The 22,061-nt window shown below is 41.0% G+C and overlaps 1 protein-coding gene across 1 annotated transcript; it reads right to left on the bottom strand.

The window, feature by feature from the left end:
- Window positions 1-785: 785 nt before the first annotated feature.
- Window positions 786-10,701, bottom strand: LOC139407829 (hydroperoxide isomerase ALOXE3-like). Its single transcript, XM_071151697.1, has 15 exons — window positions 10,645-10,701; window positions 10,067-10,231; window positions 5,047-5,251; window positions 4,860-4,941; window positions 4,608-4,730; window positions 4,188-4,291; window positions 3,899-4,071; window positions 3,280-3,423; window positions 2,816-3,019; window positions 2,591-2,677; window positions 2,342-2,508; window positions 2,059-2,180; window positions 1,856-1,956; window positions 1,501-1,671; window positions 786-1,325 (listed from the first exon to the last, which is right to left on the bottom strand). Exons 2-15 carry the CDS (start codon window positions 10,211-10,213, stop codon window positions 1,146-1,148), a joined length of 2,010 nt encoding a protein of 669 aa, XP_071007798.1. The 5' UTR covers window positions 10,214-10,231; window positions 10,645-10,701; the 3' UTR covers window positions 786-1,145.
- Between the last annotated feature and the right edge of the window lie 11,360 nt (window positions 10,702-22,061).

Below are 22,061 nucleotides of genomic sequence, written 5' to 3'. Positions count from 1 at the left end.
CTTGGGCTTTAATCATCATTCATCTCAAATATGCGCTGCATTCTGATCAACAATACAATGCAACTCAGTATGGAATGAGATACAAAGAGGACAAATTGCATTTGTAATCCACTTTATTAATACATTCTTTATAAAGACAATTGCAAAGTTCCATTTTCTAAAGTTGGTGGCCCTTTCCTGCGACTTTAATCCAGGACTCTGTGGTACTCAGTGACTTCAGGACTTCAGCTGCCTTCTAGATCTTCAATTTGGTTAGCCATTTTGGCTATCATTGATGATTGAAGTGATGCTCCAGAGCCTTTGTATAATTTCAGCCAGTAGTTTTGAAAGAGGTGCTCACAAGACAAAACAGGTCCCCTTTTTCGTGTACTCCGTCATCAAATTGTTTACTACGCCATCCATGTGTTATGTTTTGTACATTTAGTATGATATGTTATGTTTTGTACATTTAGTATGATATGTTATGTTTTGTACATTTAGTATGATATGTTATGTTTTGTACATTTAGTATGATATGTTATGTTTTGTACATTTAGTATGATATGTTACGAATCCAATTCGTAAGAAGAAAGAAAGTCGCACACTCCCAAACATTTAATGTGTATAGCAACCAGTGCCTTCTTCTTCAATATAATTTGTACTGTTACATTCTAATTCTCAGAGTAAAAACTCTACGGACATTATGAAAGCTGAACCAAGTTTATTCTTCCCAGAGGATCAATACAGCTGCATTAGACAAAAACATTTTCACACAAGCACTGATATTTAACCCGAGTTTAAGGCCGAGTCTCCTCCTACACATCTGTACAACCATTGCATCTTTATTGCTAGGTCGGACACTAAGTGCTAAACTTGTATTTCTCCCTTAAAGTGACCTGACCTAGACCCCCCTTCATCACTAATCCATGGCTCTCTCCCCTTATCAATGCCTGCCACATGTGATCACTTCCCTGCACTCAATATTTCAACAGGATACCTTATATAATGTTTACGTTATACATTACCCTCTCTCCCTCAGTGACATGAATAAGTATATTTCATTTTCTCAGAACCCAACAGTACAATATGTTATTAATTTGTTAAGCTTAAGATCCCAGACTGCATCTTTAAGTAAACTGTAATCATTTGAATGGGCATAAGCTCAATTATATGGATACACTATTCTCCATCTCGGCAGGGTTCAGGTAGTTATAGGGTAGTGTAAGTATGGCATTCCTCTTAATGATTGATTGACTGAGGTAGGACAACTCTGCTTGGAACTGCTTAATCATCTGCATGGGGACAGCCTCATCAAAGTGTTGATCTGGGTATGTACCAAGGGGAATCTAAGGAAGACAGCACAAACATGATTTAAGTGACGTATATTTTAGATTAGAAGTGAACTCGTATTTATGAATGGGTTTGTCAAAAGCAACAGTGACTGCACCATATTACAGACATGACTCTAAAAACATAGCGGATCTTGACTTACAAGGTCAAACAATTAGGGGACAAACTCACCGTGTCTGAGTATCTCTTGCTGAGCAGCCATGTGGAAGCCATGTTATTGACAGTAGTGCTGATGTTTGGCAGTACTTCCAAAATGGTGTTCATGCTTGAGCTCCCCTTCGTGGTGGGAGGAGCTTTGCGCAGTAACAGGGGGTTGTTGGGTACCCAACCACCATAGTCAAACTAGGAAAGAGAGACATCCTTGTATAAACCAATGGTCAGAAGGCAAAATAAGTACATTTGAGTTTAAGTAACATAGCTATATTAAAACAAAACATGAACTATGTGATTATAGCTTAAATTCAATTTTTGATGAAATTCTATAGTGTGTAGCTGGCTACTTTATTTGCCCTCTTCCTTAACTCACCTGCCCCATATTGAGGGCGCAATGTTGAGCTGACACAGTGAAGATAATCATGGTAATGAATTTGACAACTTCCTCCACTTTGTCAAATCGCTTAGGGATTCCTGTGGAGGCAACATCAGTGGATGAGAAGGATAGGTAGTACAACACGTCACAACAGTGTAGCTTTTTTGGTTTTATTGACTGATACTTCATAAGTAACGTACCTGACTTTCCGTTTCCAAGGAACCCATGGATGAAGATCTCGTGGATCCAGTCCTGAAGCTCAGAGTCTCTGGACACTTCACTGTCAGAGGAGTAGAAGTGCTCCACCATCCCCTTGACAAAGCTTCACATCACAACACATTTTTAATGGCATGTTCAGTAAACCAAGCTAGCTACTAACAGTATTGATATCAAGCTTCAGCCCATACTGTTGTGTTATTTAGAATAATAGGGAAGTGTTATTCAAACTTTGCCATGAGGGGTTATTCAAATAAATAGCTCCACCTGTTGATGATGTTCCACAGCTTCAGGCCATCCTCCCTGTAGTAGAAGTTGGGGATGGACTCCAGTCCTCGTGCAACAATGTTCTCCGGCAGACAGAGGGAGCTGTAGGTGATTTCTGATTGTGCCCTTTTCAAGAGTTCCTTCAACCCCTTCAGTCCCATAGCACCCTAAAGAAAATAAAAGTTTACGTCAATACAAGTGGTAAACATGGAATTGTATCGGACGAATCAATGCATTTAAGGTACGTACATTTGCTAAGGGTCCATCAGGACTAATCAGTCTTTTTCGTGCAAGAAGGTTGATCTGCAGGGTGTAACGGAAGTGGGGTATCAGCAACTATGCAGAAACAGAGGGGAAATCGAAAGAACAAAAGAAAAATGAGCAAAGTGAACAATTTGTTTTATGACTGAATTTACAGCTCATGCATTTTCTTGCTCTTCATTATTTGGTTGGACCCCAGTCTGTGTCAGGTACCTTGTGGAGAGGGTGCATGATAGGAAGACTCCGGAAGGTTGCCATAGTGAAGGCCTCTGCCAGTAAATGAGTGCCCAGTAGATGGTAGCTGATCTGGAACTCGGAGAAATCTGCGTTCCTCACAAAGAGCTTGGCTAGCAGCCAGTCGTGCTCCGAGTCGCTAGGCAGAAATATAGGGTTCTGCTTAGAGGGCTGCTGCTCCAGCTGTGAGATAATATATGCCATTTAGCAGAGTCATGTGTGCATACATTAGTCATGTGTGCATACATTTCACATATGGGTGGTCCTGGGAATTGAACCCACAACGCTTGCGGTGCAAGCGCCATGCTCTACCAACTGAGCCATACAGGACCAGAACAGAGAAACCCAGAGGTCAGAAGTAATCATCACTTCTGAGGAACATATTTACTAAGCATTTGCAACATTGTAACATCTGCCCCTGTTTCCAGGTATGTGTACTGTACCTGGATGGCGATAGGCAGCAGTTTGTCCTCTGGGTTCTTGTAGAACAGGCAGAGGGCAGCAGTGAGAGGCAGTGGTTTACCATTGACCACCCGGGTTGGCACACCCTCAAGCCTCTTGTAGTCGCAAATGAATATGTTTCCTTCCTGTAGGGAGGACAGGAAACAGAGGGGAAGACTTTATGGGAACAGGGAATTTAAAGTACCCACTGGCCAAAAACTGGTTGAATAAATGTTGTTTCAACAAAAAATATTCAGTGGGATGACATTGAACCAACGTGAAAAGCCATCAACATAGGGTATTTTTGTATTTTTTCACCCAACTTGCAACTTAAATCCAATGACATGGTGAAATTGTTTGTTGATTTCACGTTAGTTAATAACTCAACCAAATGTAAATCAAAAGTAGAAGTTGAACTGACGTCTGTTCCCTGTGGGTGGTTAAGCAGTAGCTCATGCTATTACAGGACAAAGAAAAAAAAGGACGGATGTTCACGGATGATGTTACAAAAGGGTAGCATGTATAAAGTGAACAGAAGGGATCCAAGCCCTGAAGCTTAGGGAACATCACATCCCACTTCAGAGTTGCAAGATAACTTACAATCTAATTCATAATTCATACCTGCATCTCCGTCGCCAGGGAACTCCCGTCCTCCAGGAAGGGCTGTACCATCTCGTCTGTGACAGGGAAGTTGGGGGGAAGCGTTGTACAGCGCTGGATCACATTGGGGTTGGTTCCATTCAGAAACTGGGACCCGAAAAAGTCATCCTCCTTCCAGTGCTCAGAGACATACTCTAAAAGGAAGGGATTTAAAAAAATAAATCCCTATTTTTTGTAGGAGTTACTTTTTACTGATATCTCAAAATGACCCTTATAGTTGATATCCAATTCAATGGATCAGGTCTCTTACCTGAAATCGGTGTTCTATTTTTCCAGAAAACAGTTTTCATCATCTCCAGGTCTTTCCACTGCTCGGTGGAGTTCACCAGGCATTTCAGTTTGAGCTCAGCTATACTGGTAGGGGAAGATGGGAAGAGACAGGTTATAGGCCATGCTTATTCCCTCACAGTCATAGGAAAGGTTCTGTGCATCTGGATGAGCATCAGCGGTGGCACTTAAAATCAAAGGATGGGCTCATAGTAATGGCTGGAATAGAATGAATCAAACACCTTGTTTCCATGTGTTTGATACATTCCATTCACTACATTTCAGCCATTATTATGAACTGTCCTCCCCTCACCAGCCTCCTCTGTCGAACATACAGTATGTTACACTGGTACTGTTGTGGGAATTTAAACTGCTTTAGGCGTGCCGTCTGCTTTGAACTTACGCTGCAGATTTGGTGTAGATAAACTCTGACATTTTGGAGAAAGAAAATTTAACTTCAGAAGGGAGGGCTGAGACTTCAGTGGCGTTATTGATGTGGGGGACTCCCTCGGCATACACAATCCACCTAATGGTGAGAAGAGAAGACACACACACAATCAATCTAAAAGTGTTGTACAGACAAGTTGACTGACTGTTGTCTGCTGTGTGTTGAGCTGCAGACAGTCCTACAAAAAGAACTGGTAAAAACACTCACTGGAACAGTTTCTTGTGAAGCTCCAGCTCCTTTTTACGATGGTGCACCAGTAGAGGGAGCTCATCCTCAAAAATCTTCCTGGCTGTGAAGTGGAGAGGAGGACAAGATGTATTACACACTTATTGTAGGAGCAGGATTATAAATAACATTAGAGTATCCTCAGAACAAATGTTGAATCAGGACACACCTTTTCCTCCTCTCAGCTCCACAATTTCCCCTCTGGACAACCATCTGTAACAAGGGAAGAGGATTACGTCATCCTCAGGTGTCGTCACGACAACCTTGGAGCAGAACCACTCATTTTCTGGCAGGAACAGGTACTGCTCTTTCTCCAGTTTAACCAGGAGGAGGCGCCCCAGAGACGAGGGGTTGGTCACAGTGTAGGTCCCTGTCTGTAGAGAATGGAGAAGTACAGGGTGTTGAATAGCTAGCTACATGCTTGGGCTGAAGAGCAGGATCACATTCATTATGATTATCCCCTAAACATTAAATAGAATGTTTAGGGGGGTAATGTACAGATAAGGACATATACAGGTAAGTTGACAGAAAGGATTTTAAGTGTTTTTTTTAACAATCTGGACCAACGAATGTTCTTAAAAGGGAAACCAGTGAGCAGTGTAAACTGGTTCTGCTGGTACTCAAAGATAAGCCATAGCACCTCAAGATAAGATCACTTCAAAATATCTATTCACGTGTAAATATCCCTAGAATGTGCCCGGTGCTGACAGTAGCGCTGCCGCCCCAAAACAACACATTGCTCCTGGAGGCATGGGTTGAAACACAGACTGCACAGCTTTCCATTTTACGTTCCATTCTTTACATTCTATGTTCCATTCTTTCCATTCTATGTTCCATTCTTTCCATTCTATGTTCCATTCTATGTTCCATTCTTTCCATTATATGTTCAATTTTTTCCATTCTATGTTCCATTCTATGTTCCATTCTTTCCATTATATGTTCCATTCTTTCCATTATATGTTCCATTCTTTCCATTATATGTTCCATTCTTTCCATTATATGTTCCATTCTTTCCATTCTATGTTCCATTCTTTCCATTATATGTTCCATTCTATGTTCCATTCTTTCCATTATATGTTCCATTCTATGTTTCAGTCTGTTATATCTGGAATACTTCTCCTGTCCTATCCGGTGTCCTGTGTGAATTTAAGTATGCTCTCTCTAATTCTCTCTTTCTTTCTCTCTCTCGGAGGACCTGAGCCCTAGGACCATGCCTCAGGACTACCTGGCATGATGACTCCTTGCTGTCCCCAGTCCACCTGGCCATGCTGCTGCTCCAGTTTCAACTGTTCTGCCTGCGGCTATGGAACACTGACCTGTTCACCGGACGTGCTACCTGTCCCAGACCTGCTGTTTTCAACTCTCTAGAGACAGCAGGAGCGGTAGAGATACTCTCAATGATCGGCTATGAAAAGCCAACTGACATTTACTCCTGAGGTGCTGACTTGTTGCACCCTCGACAACTGCTGTGACTATTATTATTTGACCATGCTGGTCATTTATGAACATTTGAACATCTTGGCCATGTTCTGTTATAATCTCCACCCGGCACAGCCAGAAGAGAACTGGCCACCCCTCATAGCCTGGTTCCTCTCTAGGTTTCTTCCTAGGTTTTGGCCTTTCTAGGGAGTTTTTCCTAGCCACCGTGCTTCTACACCTGCATTGATTGTGTTTGGGGTTTTAGGCTGGGTTTCTGTACAGCACTTTGAGATATCAGCTGATGTAAGAAGGGCTATATAAATACATTTGATTTGATTTTGATTCTATGTTCCATTCTATGTTCCATTCTCTCCTCATCTCAATCATTTATCCACTGTATCTATCGATTAAAAACACAAAATATGTATATATTTACAGTGCATTCAGAAAGTTCCGAAAGTATTCAGACCCCTTGACTTTTACCACATTTTGTTGCGTTACAGCCTTAATCTAAAATTGATTAAATACTACATCTTGCTCATCAATCTACACACAATACCCCATAATGACAAAGCGAAAACAGGTTTTAAGAAATGTTTGCAGAAAAAACGTATTTACATACACTACCCTTTTATTGTTCATTTAATCAGCACAACAGTTTTCAGCTGTGCTAACATAATTGCAAAATAGTTTTCTAATGATCAATTAGCCTTTTAAAATGATCAACTTGGATTAGCTAACAGAACGTGCCATTGGAACACAGGAGTGATGGTTGCTGATAATGGGCCTCTGTACACCTATGTAGATATTCCATTAAAAATCAGCTGTTTCCAGCTACAATAATCATTTACAACATTAACAATATCTTCACAGTATTTCTGATCAATTTGAAGTTATTTTAATGGGCAATTATTATTATTTTCTTTCAAAAACAAGGACATTTGTAAGTGACCCCAAACTTTTGAACGGTAGTGTAAGTATTCAGACCCTTTGCTCTGAGTCTCGAAATTGAGCTCAGGAACATCCTGTTTCCATTGATCATCCTTGCGATGTTTTTACAACTTGATTGGACTCCACCTGTGGTAAATTCAATTGAATGGACATGATTTGGAAAAGCACACACTTGTCTATATACAGTAAGGTCCCAGAGTTGACAGTGAATGTCAGAGCAAAAACCAAGCCATGAGATCGAAGGAATTATTAGTAGACCCCCGAGACAGGATTGTGTCTAGACACAGATCTGGGGAAGGGTACCAAAAAATGTCTGCAGCATTAAAGGTCCCCAAAGAACACAGTGGCCTCCATGATTCTTAAATAGATGAAGTTTGGAACCATCAAGACTCTTCCTAGAGCTGGCCGCCCAATACAACAATACTGAATGAACACTTTTATTTTAACTTAATATAATACAGAAATAAAAATCTATTTAGTCTCAAATAAATATTGAAACATGTTCAATTTGGTTTAAATAATGCAAAACCACAGTGTCGGAGAAGAAAGCTAACGTTTAAGTTCCTTGCTCAGAACATGAGAACATATGAAAGCTGGTGGTTCCTTTTAACATGAGTCTTCAATATTCCCAGTTAAGAAGTTTTAGGTTGTAGTTATTATAGGAATTATAGGACTATTTCCATTTGTATTTCATATACCTTTGACTATTGGATGTTCTTATAGGCACTATAGTATTGCCAGCCTAATCTCGGGAGTTGATAGGTAGGCCTGATCACCGACAACGATGAGACAGCCTATAGGGAGGAGGTCAGAGACCTGGCCGGGTGGTGGCAGAATAACAACCTATCCCTCAACATAACCAAGACTAAGGATATGAGTGTGGACTACAGGAACAGGAGGACCGAGCACGCCCCCATTCTCATCGACGGTGCTGTAGTGGAGCAGGTTGAGAGCTTCAAGTTCCTTGGTGTCCACATCACCAACAAACTACAATGGTCCAAACACACCAAGACAGTCGTGGAGAGGGCACAACAAAGCCTATTCCCCCTCAGGAAACTAAAAAGATTTGGCATGGGTCCTGAGATCCTCAAAAGGTTCTACAGCTGCAACATCGAGAGCATCCTCCTGACTGGTTGCATCACTGCCTGGTACGGCAATTGCACTGCCTCCGCCCGCAAAGCACTGATTATTTGCAACACAGGACAAGCTAGTTAATCTAGTAATACCATCAACCATGTGTAGTTAACTAGTCATTATGTTAAGATTTATTGTTTTTATAAGATAAGTTTAATGCTAACTTTCCTTGGCTCCTTGCTGCACTCCCGTAACAGGTGGTCTCCTCGTGGAGTGCATAATCTGCGTCCAAAAATGCAGATTAGAGATTGTTATGAAAACTTGAAATCGGCCCTAATTAATCGGTCGACCTCTACTCCAGAGCGCTCAGGACCTTAGACTGGGGACAACGACCCTAAGGACACACTCAAGACAATGCATGAGTGGCTTCGGGACAAGTCTCTGAATGTCCTGAGCCCGGACTTGAACCCGATCTAACATCTCTGGAGAGACCTTAAAATAGCTGTGCAGCAACACTCCCCATCCAACCAGAGATTACTTTAATGTATTTTTATTTAACTAGGCAAGTCAGTTAAGAACTAATTCTTATTTTCAATGATGGCATAGGAACTGCCTTGTTCAGGGGCAGAACGACAGATTTTTAGCTTGTCAGCTTGGGGATTTGATCTTGCAACCTTTCAGTTACTAGTCCAACGCTCTAACCACTAGGCTACCTGCTGCCCCAGCTTAAGAGGATTTGCAGAGAAGAAGGGGAGAAACTCCCCAAATACAGGCGTGCCAAGCTTGTAGCATCATACCCAATACGGCTGTAATCGCTGACAAAGGTGCTTCAACAAAGTATTAAGTAAAGTGTCTGAATAATTATGTAAATAAGGTATTTGCAAAAATGTCTATAAAACTGTTTTCACTTAATCATTATGGGGTGTTGTGTGTAGATTGATGAGAATATTTAAAAAAAATCAATTTTCAAATAAGGCTGTAACGTAATAAAATGTGGAAAACGTGATGGGGTCTGACTTTGGACACACCGACTCATTCAAAGGTTTTTCTTTATTATTACTATATTCTACATAGTAGAATAATACTGAAGACAACAAAACTATGAAATAACACATATGGAATCATGTAGTTACCAAAAAAGTGTTAAAGAAATCAAAATATATTTTATATTTGAGATTCTTCAAAGTAGCCACCTTTTGCCTTGATGACAACTTTGCACACTCTTGGCATTAAAGGTATGTCCAAACTTTTGACTGGTACTGTAATACATATATATATATATATTAATAATAAGTTGACAATTTTGTTTTGAGGGGATACATTATTAGTATTCAATGAATTGATACTTTATTATAAAATATTTATTCATTAACTATATTAAAGGTGCACTACGAATAAATTTCTATCCATTTCCTGGTTGCTAAAATTCTAATAATAAAAAATAAACATAGATAATGTAGAGAATCATTGTGCTGTCTAAACTGTGGTGAAATATATTTTCAATATGCATAAATACAGTATTTTCAGCCTTTTGAAGATGGTGTACAACACAAAGTAAAAACTAAACTTAAGAACGGGAAGCATAGAAATAGAACATATGGAACACATCTACCGCTTCTTAGACTTGCTTTCAATGAGAATGACAGATTTATAACTCACGTTTCTATGTGCATTTGGTCAGGTTGGCCAAAAAGTTACATATTGCAGCATTAAGCATTTCCCCTCATTGCTCACTGGTAACTTACCATCCCAGTCATGAAATCTAGGCCATAGTTGTCAAGGTTAGTGCGCTCACTTTCCCCCTCTGTTCCAATGAGTGTGACATAAATGTAGTCAGATGAGCCAGAGAATAGAACTTCCCCTGTAGTCACCTTTACTTTGTATTCAACCATGGTGAGCCAACGGGAAAACTGGAAAAGGACAACAAATACTTAACACAGACAAAGGGGTTCTATCGTTCAAAGCATCAACACTTTTTTCCAAACCATATAATAGTTACAATATTTTTGGAGATCCTGGAATTTGGGATTTTTGTTATAGAGGATACCACAAGCATTGTTTTCTATATAATATCTAAATGAAGACGTCCTCTGAACCCCCAGACGTTTCACAATGTTATTGTAGCCCTGAACTAGCTCACCTGATTCACTTAGTCAAGGACTTGATAATAAGTTGACAATTTTAATTACATGTGTTAGCTCTGGAGTAGATAAAATACATGGGATGGCTGTGGGTCCTCAGTAGAGGTTTGAGAACCACTGGCCTATGGTATGGTTCTAGATACAAGCTTTTAGCAATATGCAATATCTTAAAGTCAGCATACCTTATCAACGAATGGAGATGATGGAGTCTCTCTCTCTCTTTCTGTATGGACTTTGTCTCACCGGTTACCTGTACTGTATTTTAAGGGCTGCCCCCTCACCTTGGTCTAACAGGTTCCTCGGTTAGAACCAGCCGATTGCCTTGGTCAAGCAGGTTCCTCAGTTAGAACCAGCGGATTGCCTTGGTCAAACAGGTTCCTCAGTTAGAACCAGCGGATTGCCTTGGTCAAACAGGTTCCTCAGTTAGAACCAGCCGATTGCCTTGGTCAAACAGGTTCCTCAGATAGAACCAGCGGACCGCATTGGTCTAACAGGGTCCTTGGTTAGAACCAGCGGATTTTGTGTGCAAATGTTGATAATGTACAAACAATTAACAATCCATCTATTTTTAAATCCAGAATGTAGCATATCAACAAGACCAGAACAGAAAAACAATGTGTATTGAGCTCATCCCCAATACAGCATGTAATGATGGGTACAGCCAAATCCCTTCGGGGATGTGTCCTTCCCCTATTCCAGTATTTCCAAGGGTTTTAGGTCTTGCAGAAACAACTTCGTCTTGTCTGGGCAAGTGAGTTGTGTTAGAGAATGCTTTAAATAACGGTGTTCAGTTTCCTTTACTAGCCTGCTGTTGTCACTTAATGCTGGTGGGTAAATCCTGAACAGGGGCTTGTGCAAGCATCATGAAACAATTACACTACCGTTCAAAAGTTTGGGGTCACTTAGAAATGTCCTTGTTTTGAAAGAAATGCAACAAAAAAAAGACCATTAAAATAACATAAAATTGATCAGAAATACAGTGTAGACATTGTTAATGTTGTAAATGACTATTGTAGCTGGAAACGGCAGATTTTTTATGGAATATTACATAGGCGTACAGAGGCCCATTATCAGCAACCTTCACTCCCATGTTCCAAAGGCATGTTGTGTTAGCTAATCCAGGTTTATAATTTTAAAAGGCTAATTGATCATTAGAAAACCCTTTTCCCTAGTCTGAAAACTGTTGTCGTGATTAAATAAGCAATAAAACTGGCTTTCTTTAGACTAGTTAAGTATTTGGAGCATCAGCATTTGTGGGTTCGATTACAGGCTCAAAATGGCCAGAAACAAATACCTTTCTTCTGAAACTCGTCAGTCTATTCTTGTTCTGAGAAATGAAGGCTATTCCATGCGAGAAATTGGCAAGAAACTAAAGTGCAAACTGGGGTAACCAGAATAGAAAGAGGAGTGGGAGGCCACATAGCACAACTGAGCAAGAGGACAAGCACACTAGAGTAGGCTACAGTCCTTAGGGATAGGTTTCCTTGCCCTGGTAGCAGTCTATGGACAAGTTATGACAGCAATCCATGCTCTAGTTTAGTGTCCTTGGCAGTACGTGTTTCCACATGCTAATGGCACAAATCCCATTCAAGTCATGGGACCGAAATGAGCATTTTTCACACATCATGTTCAAAACAGTGACTTTGTTGAGCTTCACAATTCATTTGAGATACTTTCGGATAATTTAGACATGATGCATAAAAAATCCTAACATTGGTCCCATGACTTGAATGAAATTTGTGCCACAAACAGTTTCAGGGAAACTAAAACAAAGCATGGATTACTGTCATAACTGCTCACAGGATAAGGACACCAAAGTGTTGTTTTTGTAATTTGGGTGAACTATACCTTTAAGGACTGTAGCCTATTGAAAATGGAAGCTAATGTAATACAAAAAGGCTAATGATTTTATATATATATATATACAGTGCCTTGCGAAAGTATTTGGCCCCATTGAACTTTGCGACCTTTTGCCACATTTCAGGCTTCAAACATAAAGATATAAAACTGTATTTTTTTGTGAAGAATCAACAACAAGTGGGACACAATCATGAAGTTGAACGACATTTGTTGGATATTTCAAACTTTTTTAACAAATCAAAAACTGAAAAATTGGGCGTGCAAAATTATTCAGCCCCTTTACTTTCAGTGCAGCAAACTCTCTCCAGAAGTTCAGTGAGGATCTCTGAATGATCCAATGTTGACCTAAATGACTAATGATGATAAATACAATCCACCTGTGTGTAATCAAGTCTCCGTATAAATGCACCTGCACTGTGATAGTCTCAGAGGTCCGTTAAAAGCGCAGAGAGCATCATGAAGAACAAGGAACACACCAGGCAGGTCCGAGATACTGTTGTGAAGAAGTTTAAAGCCGGATTTGGATACAAAAAGATTTCCCAAGCTTTAAACATCCCAAGGAGCACTGTGCAAGCGATAATATTGAAATGGAAGGAGTATCAGACCACTGCAAATCTACCAAGACCTGGCCGTCCCTCTAAACTTTCAGCTCATACAAGGAGAAGACTGATCAGAGATGCAGCCAAGAGGCCCATGATCACTCTGGATGAACTGCAGAGATCTACAGCTGAGGTGGGAGACTCTGTCCATAGGACAACAATCAGTCGTATATTGCACAAATCTGGCCTTTATGGAAGAGTGGCAAGAAGAAAGCAATTTCTTAAAGATATCCATAAAAAGTGTTGTTTAAAGTTTGCCACAAGCCACCTGGGAGACACACCAAACATGTGGAAGAAGGTGCTCTAGTCAGATTAAACCAAAATTGAACTTTTTGGCAACAATGCAAAACGTTATGTTTGGCGTAAAAGCAACACAGCTCATCACCCTGATCACACCATCCCCACTGTCAAACATGGTGGTGGCAGCATCATGGTTTGGGCCTGCTTTTCTTCAGCAGGGACAGGGAAGATGGTTAAAATTGATGGGAAGATGGATGGAGCCAAATACAGGACCATTCTGGAAGAAAACCTGATGGAGTCTGCAAAAGACCTGAGACTGGGACGGAGATTTGTCTTCCAACAAGACAATGATCCAAAACATAAAGCAACATCTACAATGGAATGGTTCAAAAATAAACATATCCAGGTGTTAGAATGGCCAAGTCAAAGTCCAGACCTGAATCCAATCGAGAATCTGTGGAAAGAACTGAAAACTGCTGTTCACAAATGCTCTCCATCCAACCTCACTGAGCTCGAGCTGTTTTGCAAGGAGGAATGGGAAAAAAATGTCAGTTTCTCGATGTGCAAAACTGATAGAGACATACCCCAAGCGACTTACAGCTGTAATCGCAGCAAAAGGTGGCGCTACAAAGTATTAACTTAAGGGGGCTGAATAATTTTGCACGCCCAATTTATCAGTTTTTGATTTGTTAAAAAAAGTTTGAAATATCCAATAAATGTCGTTCCACTTCATGATTGTGTCCCACTTGTTGTTGATTCTTCACAAAAAAATACAGTTTTATATCTTTATGTTTGAAGCCTGAAATGTGGCAAAAGGTCGCAAAGTTCAAGGGGGCCGAATACTTTCGCAAGGCACTGTATATATATATATATATATATATATATATATATATATATATATATATATACACTGAGTGTACAAACCATTAGGAACACTTTCCTAATTTTGAGTTGCACCCCCTTTTGCTATCAGAACAGAATCAATTCGTCAGGGCATGGACTCTGCAAGGTGTCAAGCGTTCCACAGGGATGCTGGCCCATGTTGACTCCAGTGCTTCCTACAGTTGTGTCAAGTTGGCTGGGTGTCCTTTTGGTGGTGGACCATTCTTGATACACACTGTTACGAGTGGAAAAACACAGCAGTGTTGCAGTTCTTAACACACCCAGGTGTGCCTGTTGTATCATGTACAAATATTCCCAGTGTGAAATAGTTCCCATCCAAATGACTGTTATTATTTAACTATTTAATTATTTATTGGCCTCTACTTTTATTTATTTTTTACAAATCCCAAATCACTATTGCAGGGCTGACCAACTCTGTTCCTGGAGAACTACCATCCTGTAGGTTTTTGCTCCAACTCCAGTAACAACTAACGTGATTCAGTTTATCAACCAGTTAGTTAGGTGCGCTAGATAAAGGTTTGAACAGAAACCTACACTCTCATTCAAACCCAGAATCCTATACTGGATTTCTCCAGACTTCCAACACAATTCAATGAGACAAGATTTGGAAGGATGGCCACGCAAGGCTAGTGTTGAACATATCAACGAACCACATACCGGTGGTGTTCCTGCCCAGTGTTGCCAACTCATTTTCAGGGGAAGTTGCTAGAGGCAGGTTGATTTGTTGCTAAAAGTTGCTAAATGACGTCATTACGTAGAATATACAATAATGTTACTGAAAGTGACTGGCCATCTCGGCAAAAAATAAGATTTGACATTTGTCCAGGTACAGACTCCCACTCTTTTCTGTACTTCTGGCTGTGCAATTTTGATTGACTCATGTTGATTTATGTTGTAAGTTCTGTTCAAGATCAAACATTCGTGACCAACTATATTAATTGGGTTTGGCTCGTCGAATCCGTATTACTGCTGCTGCAGTCAGCCAACAATGATATGCAATTTGCTGCTGGCCTGCTGCTGCCTGTGTACGAGCTGAGCGCCTGCTGCTGATGTTACTCACAATGCACTTTTGCAGCCAGGCACGTGTGTTGTTACTGAATGAGTGACAGAAAAAATATTTTTGTGTCATTTAGAGGGAAATTGCATGCATTTTAGCGTTTGAGTCACTTTTCAAAAGTTGCTAAAAGTTCCAAATACATTTTTAAAAGTAGCTTTTTTTTGTTGCTAGGTGCTGGGTGCTGTTTGAAAAGAAAGTTGCCAGGTTAGTCTGAAAAGTTGCTAAATCTAGCAACAAAATTGCTAAGTTGGCATCACTGTTCCTGCCTGATTACATGGAAGACATTGCATTGCATCAACCAATTGTTGTGCGCCACGTCATTGACTATCGGGCATTACATCACTATATCATATGATGTGGTTAGCTGATATGTTATGTGATGTGTGTTTTGTCCTGTATTTTTCTTTTTAATCCCAGCACCCGTCTCCGCAGGAGGCCTTTTGCCTTTTGGTAGGCCGTCATTGTAAATTAGAATTTGTTCTTAACTGACTTGTCTAGTTAAATAAAGGTAAAATAAAAAATAAGCACCTATCCAAGCTTTGCGAGATCTGGCAGGTGTCTGGAATGTAGTCTGTCAGGAATGCCACCCATATGATATAGCGTATAGCAGTTTAATGCTACTGCGCAGTTGATGACGTGGCATGCAAATAACGTACTATGTAACTATTGGTTGATGCAATGCATTATCTGCAATGTGGTCAGGGCCTGGAACATGACCCTCAACTAGTTGAATCAGGTATGTTAGTGTAACCGATGTGAAATGGCTAGCTAGTTAGCGGCTTTTATGGCGTGATGGGTAACGATGCTTTGTGGGTGTCAGTTGTTGATGTGTGCAGAGGGTCCCTGGTTCAAGCCCAGGTAGAGGCGAGGAGAGGGACGGAAGCTAACCTGTTACATTAGGTTAGGGTTGGACTGAATACCCACAGGATGGTAGATCTCCATAAAGAGGGTTAGGTAGCTCTATTGTAATTTATGGGGTGGCAGGTAACCTAGTGGTTAGAGCGTTGGATTTGTAACCGCAAGATCGAATCCCAGAGCTGAGCTGACAAGGTAAAAATCTGTCGTTCTGCCCCTGAACAGGGCAGTTAATGCACTGTTCCTAGGCGTCATTGAAAATAAGAATTTGTTCTGAACTGACTTGCCTAGTTAAATAAAGGTAAAATAAAAAATAAATGATGTAAGTACTCGGTTGTATTTATTGGTGTGGACCGTAGCAAAACTCCCTTTTGCAATGGAAAACTAAAAACATATAGGACAAGTTCAGGTAGTCCCTTGCAGTTTCAGTCCGTTTTCATTCTGTTTAGTGCTTTGTGAATACAACCCTGTACGGCCTCCAACCAAGTCCCAGGCTTTTGTGGACACACTGCCCCACAATGGCTCATTTGCACTTCTACACTTTCAGTTTTGTATTTGTGTAGAGAGCAGTCTCCCGCATTGGTCGTTGACCGACCCAGATTGAACTTTATAAATTCAGACAGACTGCCACTGCTCACATGAAAGATAAAAAGGAATGATGTGACAGACTGGTTGTGGTCTCCCATCTCGTCTGTGTGTAGTATCTTTAGATTTGTCTGTTACACTGGTCGCAGCAAGACTTTATTGCCAAACAGAGTTGGTGGTAATTACTTTTGGTACAGCATGATAGGCAAAAACTCCCACAAAGTTTGAATTTATTAGTAGAAAAGTAGAACATTTTTTGGCACGTTATGAATTGCATAGACTCTTGAATTGCAAGAGGCAAAACAATATAGAACAGCAACATGAAAAAAACAGACATTATACAGCTGTGCCAGGAAAATAACCTTTCCCCCAACGTCAACTAAACAAAAGAGCTAATTGTGGACTTCAGGAGACAGCAGAGGGAGCATGCTCCCATCCACAGACAAGACCGCAGTGGAGAAGGTGAAAAGCTTCAAGTTCCAAGGCATACACCTCAGTGAAAATCTGAAATGGTTCACCCACACAGCTGGTGGTGAAGAATGCGCAACAGTGCCTCTTCAACCTCAGGAGGCTGAAGAAATGTGGCTTGGCCCCTAAGACTCTCACAAACTTTTTCAGATGCACCATTGAGAGCATCATGTCGGGCTTTATCAGCGCCTGGTACGGCAACTGCACCGCCCACAACTACCCAACACATCACTGTGGGCACACTGCCTGCCCTCCAGGACACCGACAGCACCCAAAGTCACATGAAGGCCAAAAAGATCATCAAGGACATCAACCACCCGAGCCACGGCCTGTTCTCCCCGCTAACATCCAGAAGGCGAGGTCAGTACAGGTGCATCAAAGCTGGGACCAAGAGACTGAAAAACAGCTTCTATCTCAAGGCCATCAGACTGTTAAATAGCCATCACTAGCCGGCCTCCACCCAGTACCCTGCCCAGAACTTAGTCACTGTTAGTAGCCGGCCTCCACCCATTACCCTGCCCTGAACTTAGTCACTGTTAGTAGCCGGCCTCCACCCATTACCCTGCCCAGAACTTAGTCACTGTTAGTAGCTGGCCTCCACCCAGTACCCTGCCCTGAACTTAGTCACTGTTAGTAGCCGGCCTCCACCCATTACCCTGCCCTGAACTTAGTCACTGTTAGTAGCCGGCCTCCACCCATTACCCTGCCCTGAACTTAGTCACTGTTAGTAGCCGGCCTCCACCCATTACCCTGCCCTGAACTTAGTCACTGTTAGTAGCCGGCCTCCACCCAGTACCCTGCCCTGAACTTAGTCACTGTTAGTAGCCGGCCTCCACCCATTACCCTGCCCAGAACTTAGTCACTGTTAGTAGCCGGCCTCCACCCAGTACCCTGCCCTGAACTTAGTCACTGTTAGTAGCCGGCCTCCACCCATTACCCTGCCCAGAACTTAGTCACTGTTAGTAGCCGGCCTCCACCCATTACCCTGCCCAGAACTTAGTCACTGTTAGTAGCCGGCCTCCACCCATTACCCTGCCCAGAACTTAGTCACTGTCGGTAGACGTCTACCACATGGTTACTCAACCCTGCACCTTAGAGCCTGCTACCCTATGTACATAGACATGGAACACTGGTCACTTTAATACTGTTTTACTCATTTCATATGTATATACTGTATTCAATTCTCCTGAATTTTAGTCAATGCCACTCCGACATTGCTCATCCTAATATTTCTTAATTCCATAATTTTAATTAGATATTTGTGTGTATTGTTGTGAATGGTTAGATACTACTACTGCACTGTTGGAGCTAGGAATACAAACATTTCACTACACATGCAATAAGATCTGCTTAATAAGTGTATGCAACCAATAACATTTGATTTGATTTGAATATATCATAGAATCATGTAGAAGTTAAATGTATCTCTACCAGTATAGTCTGATAGCAGAATGTAGGAAATAGTTGGAATGGCTTTGTCCTATAGCAGGTGGAACTGAGAAGCTGTGAACTGTCAGTGCTCTCTGAGTGGAGGGAGGTCGTGAAGGTGGTGCGGTGGATCTCTCATGTCTTTGAGGAGTAGAAATGTGGCTTCATATCTACATTCCGTTAAAGTTACCATCCATTGCCAAACACGGGAGGGTAGAGCTGGGGACAGGGGGGCAAAATATAGCCATCTGCATTGTACTCACTTAGATATTACTGCATGGTCGGAAGTAGAAGCACAAGCATTTCGCTACACTCGCATTAACATCTGCTAACCATGTGTGTGTGACCAATACAATTTGATTTGATTTTCAAGCTCCTTCTCTAGCTCTTTGGTGCAACTTACAAGTTGATCATCACCCTACTCCAAGTACAACATACTTGAATACATACGCCCTTGTAATATTGTTATAATGTTCTTATAATCTATATACTGTATATCAGCACCATGTCACCAGGTCAAATTTCTGTTTGTTCAATGTTCTGATTTTACAGCCCATTGTTACAAGGTTATTTACCAACAGAAGCAAAATCACCATGTCAATAACAACACAGTAACAGAACAATAGTGTACCGCCTCAGCCAACATATCATGGAAACTACCTCACTAGTAAGTCCTAACAATAATCAGTGGAGTAGGTTTTTAGTGTGTTAATGGCTAAGATCACAAAGCTTATACTGAAACATGCCTTATTGCATCTATGACTGGATGTGAATAATGTGAGGTCAGTATCATCTGCCACGGGGCTTGCCTTGTGTGTAATCATGTATTATGCCTTTGTGATTTCTTAGCTGATTATGGTCCACTTCTCACATGAAGTCTGTGATATGAATACTGGTCCATATATAACACTGAATTAAGATACAGTACCAGTCAAAAGTTTGAACAAACCTACTCATTGAAGTGTTTTTCTTTATTTTTAACTATTTTCTACACTGTAGAATAATAGTGAAGACATCAAAACTATGAAATAACACATATGGAATCATGTAGTAACAAAAAAGTGTTAAACAAATCTCAATATATTTTATATTTGAGATTCTTCCAAGTAGCCACTTTTTGCCTTGATGACAGCTTTGCCCACTCTTGGCATTCTCTCAACCAGCTCCATGAAGTAGATAACTACTGGATATTCAGTACAGTGCAGTAGGTGCCAGAGCAGCAAAGATTCAGTTCAGTTTTCATCAACAGTCTTATGGCTTGGAGGGAGAAACTGTCTCTGAGCATGGTGCTGCTACACTTGATGCTTTGATACAGTTTGCAAGACGGTAAAGGAGCCAGATGTCTTAGTTTACAATTTTGATATAAGGCCTACCTCTAACGTCAACAACAATCAGAAGATGGTTGTACTGGCTGTGACAGTCATGGTCATCTTGTCTCCCCCACTCCCATCGTAGACCCACCGGGACACATGGGATGAAAAGCCCTGACTAAGACAGACAGACACAAAGTTGTTGTAGAACAGACTACAGTAGTTGCAGATTTGAAACTACACTATCAAGGGGATATTTCATTGCAGAAGTTGTTAGAAAACCCCTGTGTGCCTGGCACAACAGATTTTATCACATTTCCCTAACTTTTATAGAAACTGAACTGTATGTACATGATCAACATTTTTGACTGGGAAGCAAGAAGTTGACAGGTTTGTTGACACGCATTACCATTCATAACTCCAACTAGTGTACAATGTTGAGAGTGCTGTGTGTTCTCACAGCACAGTGCCACAGAAATATTTATCTGAGCCACAATCCCCAAGGGCCATACAGTAGCTCAGCCTCCTCCAAAACTACACACACAATGCAGATGGAGTTGGTTGGAGGACATTCCAGCTCCACTGCAGGCATGTACAGTAGCTCCCTCAACATCACTGCCTTCCTTTTATTTATTTTTCTGATGGAGGAGGTGCATCACTGCAGCTGGGAACAACTTCTACTGCAGAAGGAAACAGCTCTGTTCTCCCAGTACTCCCTAGACTAGAGAGTAGTGACAATTGTTACTGAGTGGACTATCCTGGTTAAATTAAGTTGAACAGAACTGAACAGAGCAATTTTCTCACCGATCCAAGTTGATGGCAGGGGTGTACTCGCTATCACGCCTCTAGTCAGGTCTCTGCGTGGCTCTTTTTCTTCTAAAAGATGGCATCTGTAAAGAAAAGCAAGACAATAACAACTACATTTGATTAATTCTAAATTAAGATATAATATTAATTACATTTAAATGATCTGATACATATGACTAGTGGAGTTACTTTGCTTAAACTCAATTATTTTCTTAAAGGGAATCTAAAATCAAATCAAATCAAATGTATTTATATAGCCCTTCGTACATCAGCTGATATCTCAAAGTGCTGTACAGAAACCCAGCCTAAAACCCCAAACAGCAAGCAATGCAGGTGTAGAAGCACGGTGGCTAGGAAAAACTCCCTAGAAAGGCCAAAACCTAGGAAGAAACCTAGAGAGGAACCAGGCTATGTGGGGTGGCCAGTCCTCTTCTGGCTGTGCCGGGTGGAGATTATAACAAAACATGGTCAAGATGTTCAAATGTTCATAAATGACCAGCATGGTCGAATAATAATAAGGCAGAACAGTTGAAACTGGAGCAGCAGCACAGTCAGGTGGACTGGGGACAGCAAGGAGTCATCATGTCAGGTATTCCTGGGGCATGGTCTTAGGGCTCAGGTCCTCCGAGAGAGAGAAAGAAAGAGAGAATTAGAGAGAGCATATGTGGGATGGCCAGTCCTCTTCTTCTTCTAAAAGACAGTTATGGGTAGGAAGTTGTGATTCGCATGGACTTTAAGTAGTCTGAAATGGCTCCAGAGACAGGTGATGACATCTTTTGGCTTCAACAAGCATGGGACAAGAATATATTGGGCATCTTGGCTAATGGATGATTATAGTTGGAATTGCTATAATGTACCATCTAATACTTGCCTAGTCCAGCGGTTCTCAACCTTTTGGGGTTATTGTAGGCCCAATCACATCTTGCTCTGCCCATAGTATCCCCCCATATGCATTTTAAATGTAGGCATATCATATGAAATTAGTCTTTCTAAGTACCCACTTTGGATATTGGTTCCTGGTTATATGAATGGTGTAAGCATTGGCTGGAGAGTTTAAATCCATGCAAGAAAGTGAACTAGTGCTCACATCGGTAAAAGTATGGAGATTCATGAGACAGACAGGAGACGCAGCAAAATCATTTAGACGCAGTTTAGCACCTAAAACAGTAAATGACAGCGTGCCATAGTTAAGCCGAAAAGACTGCTAATGCAAAATTGCAAATCCTTTTAAATTGATAATATATTCAGATCGAATTGCACTCAATAAATGTTCTCCCCTACTATGGGTCATATTTGCGGGCTATCCAGAGGTAAACATATATTTTTTAAATCATTACATTAGCTTTGTAAATCATGTAGAAGATCTTCTAGTTTTAGTTACATGTTTTAGTTGCAGCACAATAAAAAGGATCATTACCGCCACCAACGTTTACGGGGGTGTAAAACAGCAGTGGTTGATGCTTTTTGTTTACTCAGAAAGCACGATA

The sequence above is a fragment of the Oncorhynchus clarkii genome, chromosome 4, assembly GCF_045791955.1.
Source record: "Oncorhynchus clarkii lewisi isolate Uvic-CL-2024 chromosome 4, UVic_Ocla_1.0, whole genome shotgun sequence".
Classification (NCBI taxonomy): Eukaryota; Metazoa; Chordata; class Actinopteri; order Salmoniformes; family Salmonidae; genus Oncorhynchus; species Oncorhynchus clarkii.
Note: the sequence above shows the minus strand (reverse complement) of the source record. Positions and strands in the feature narration are given on the sequence as shown.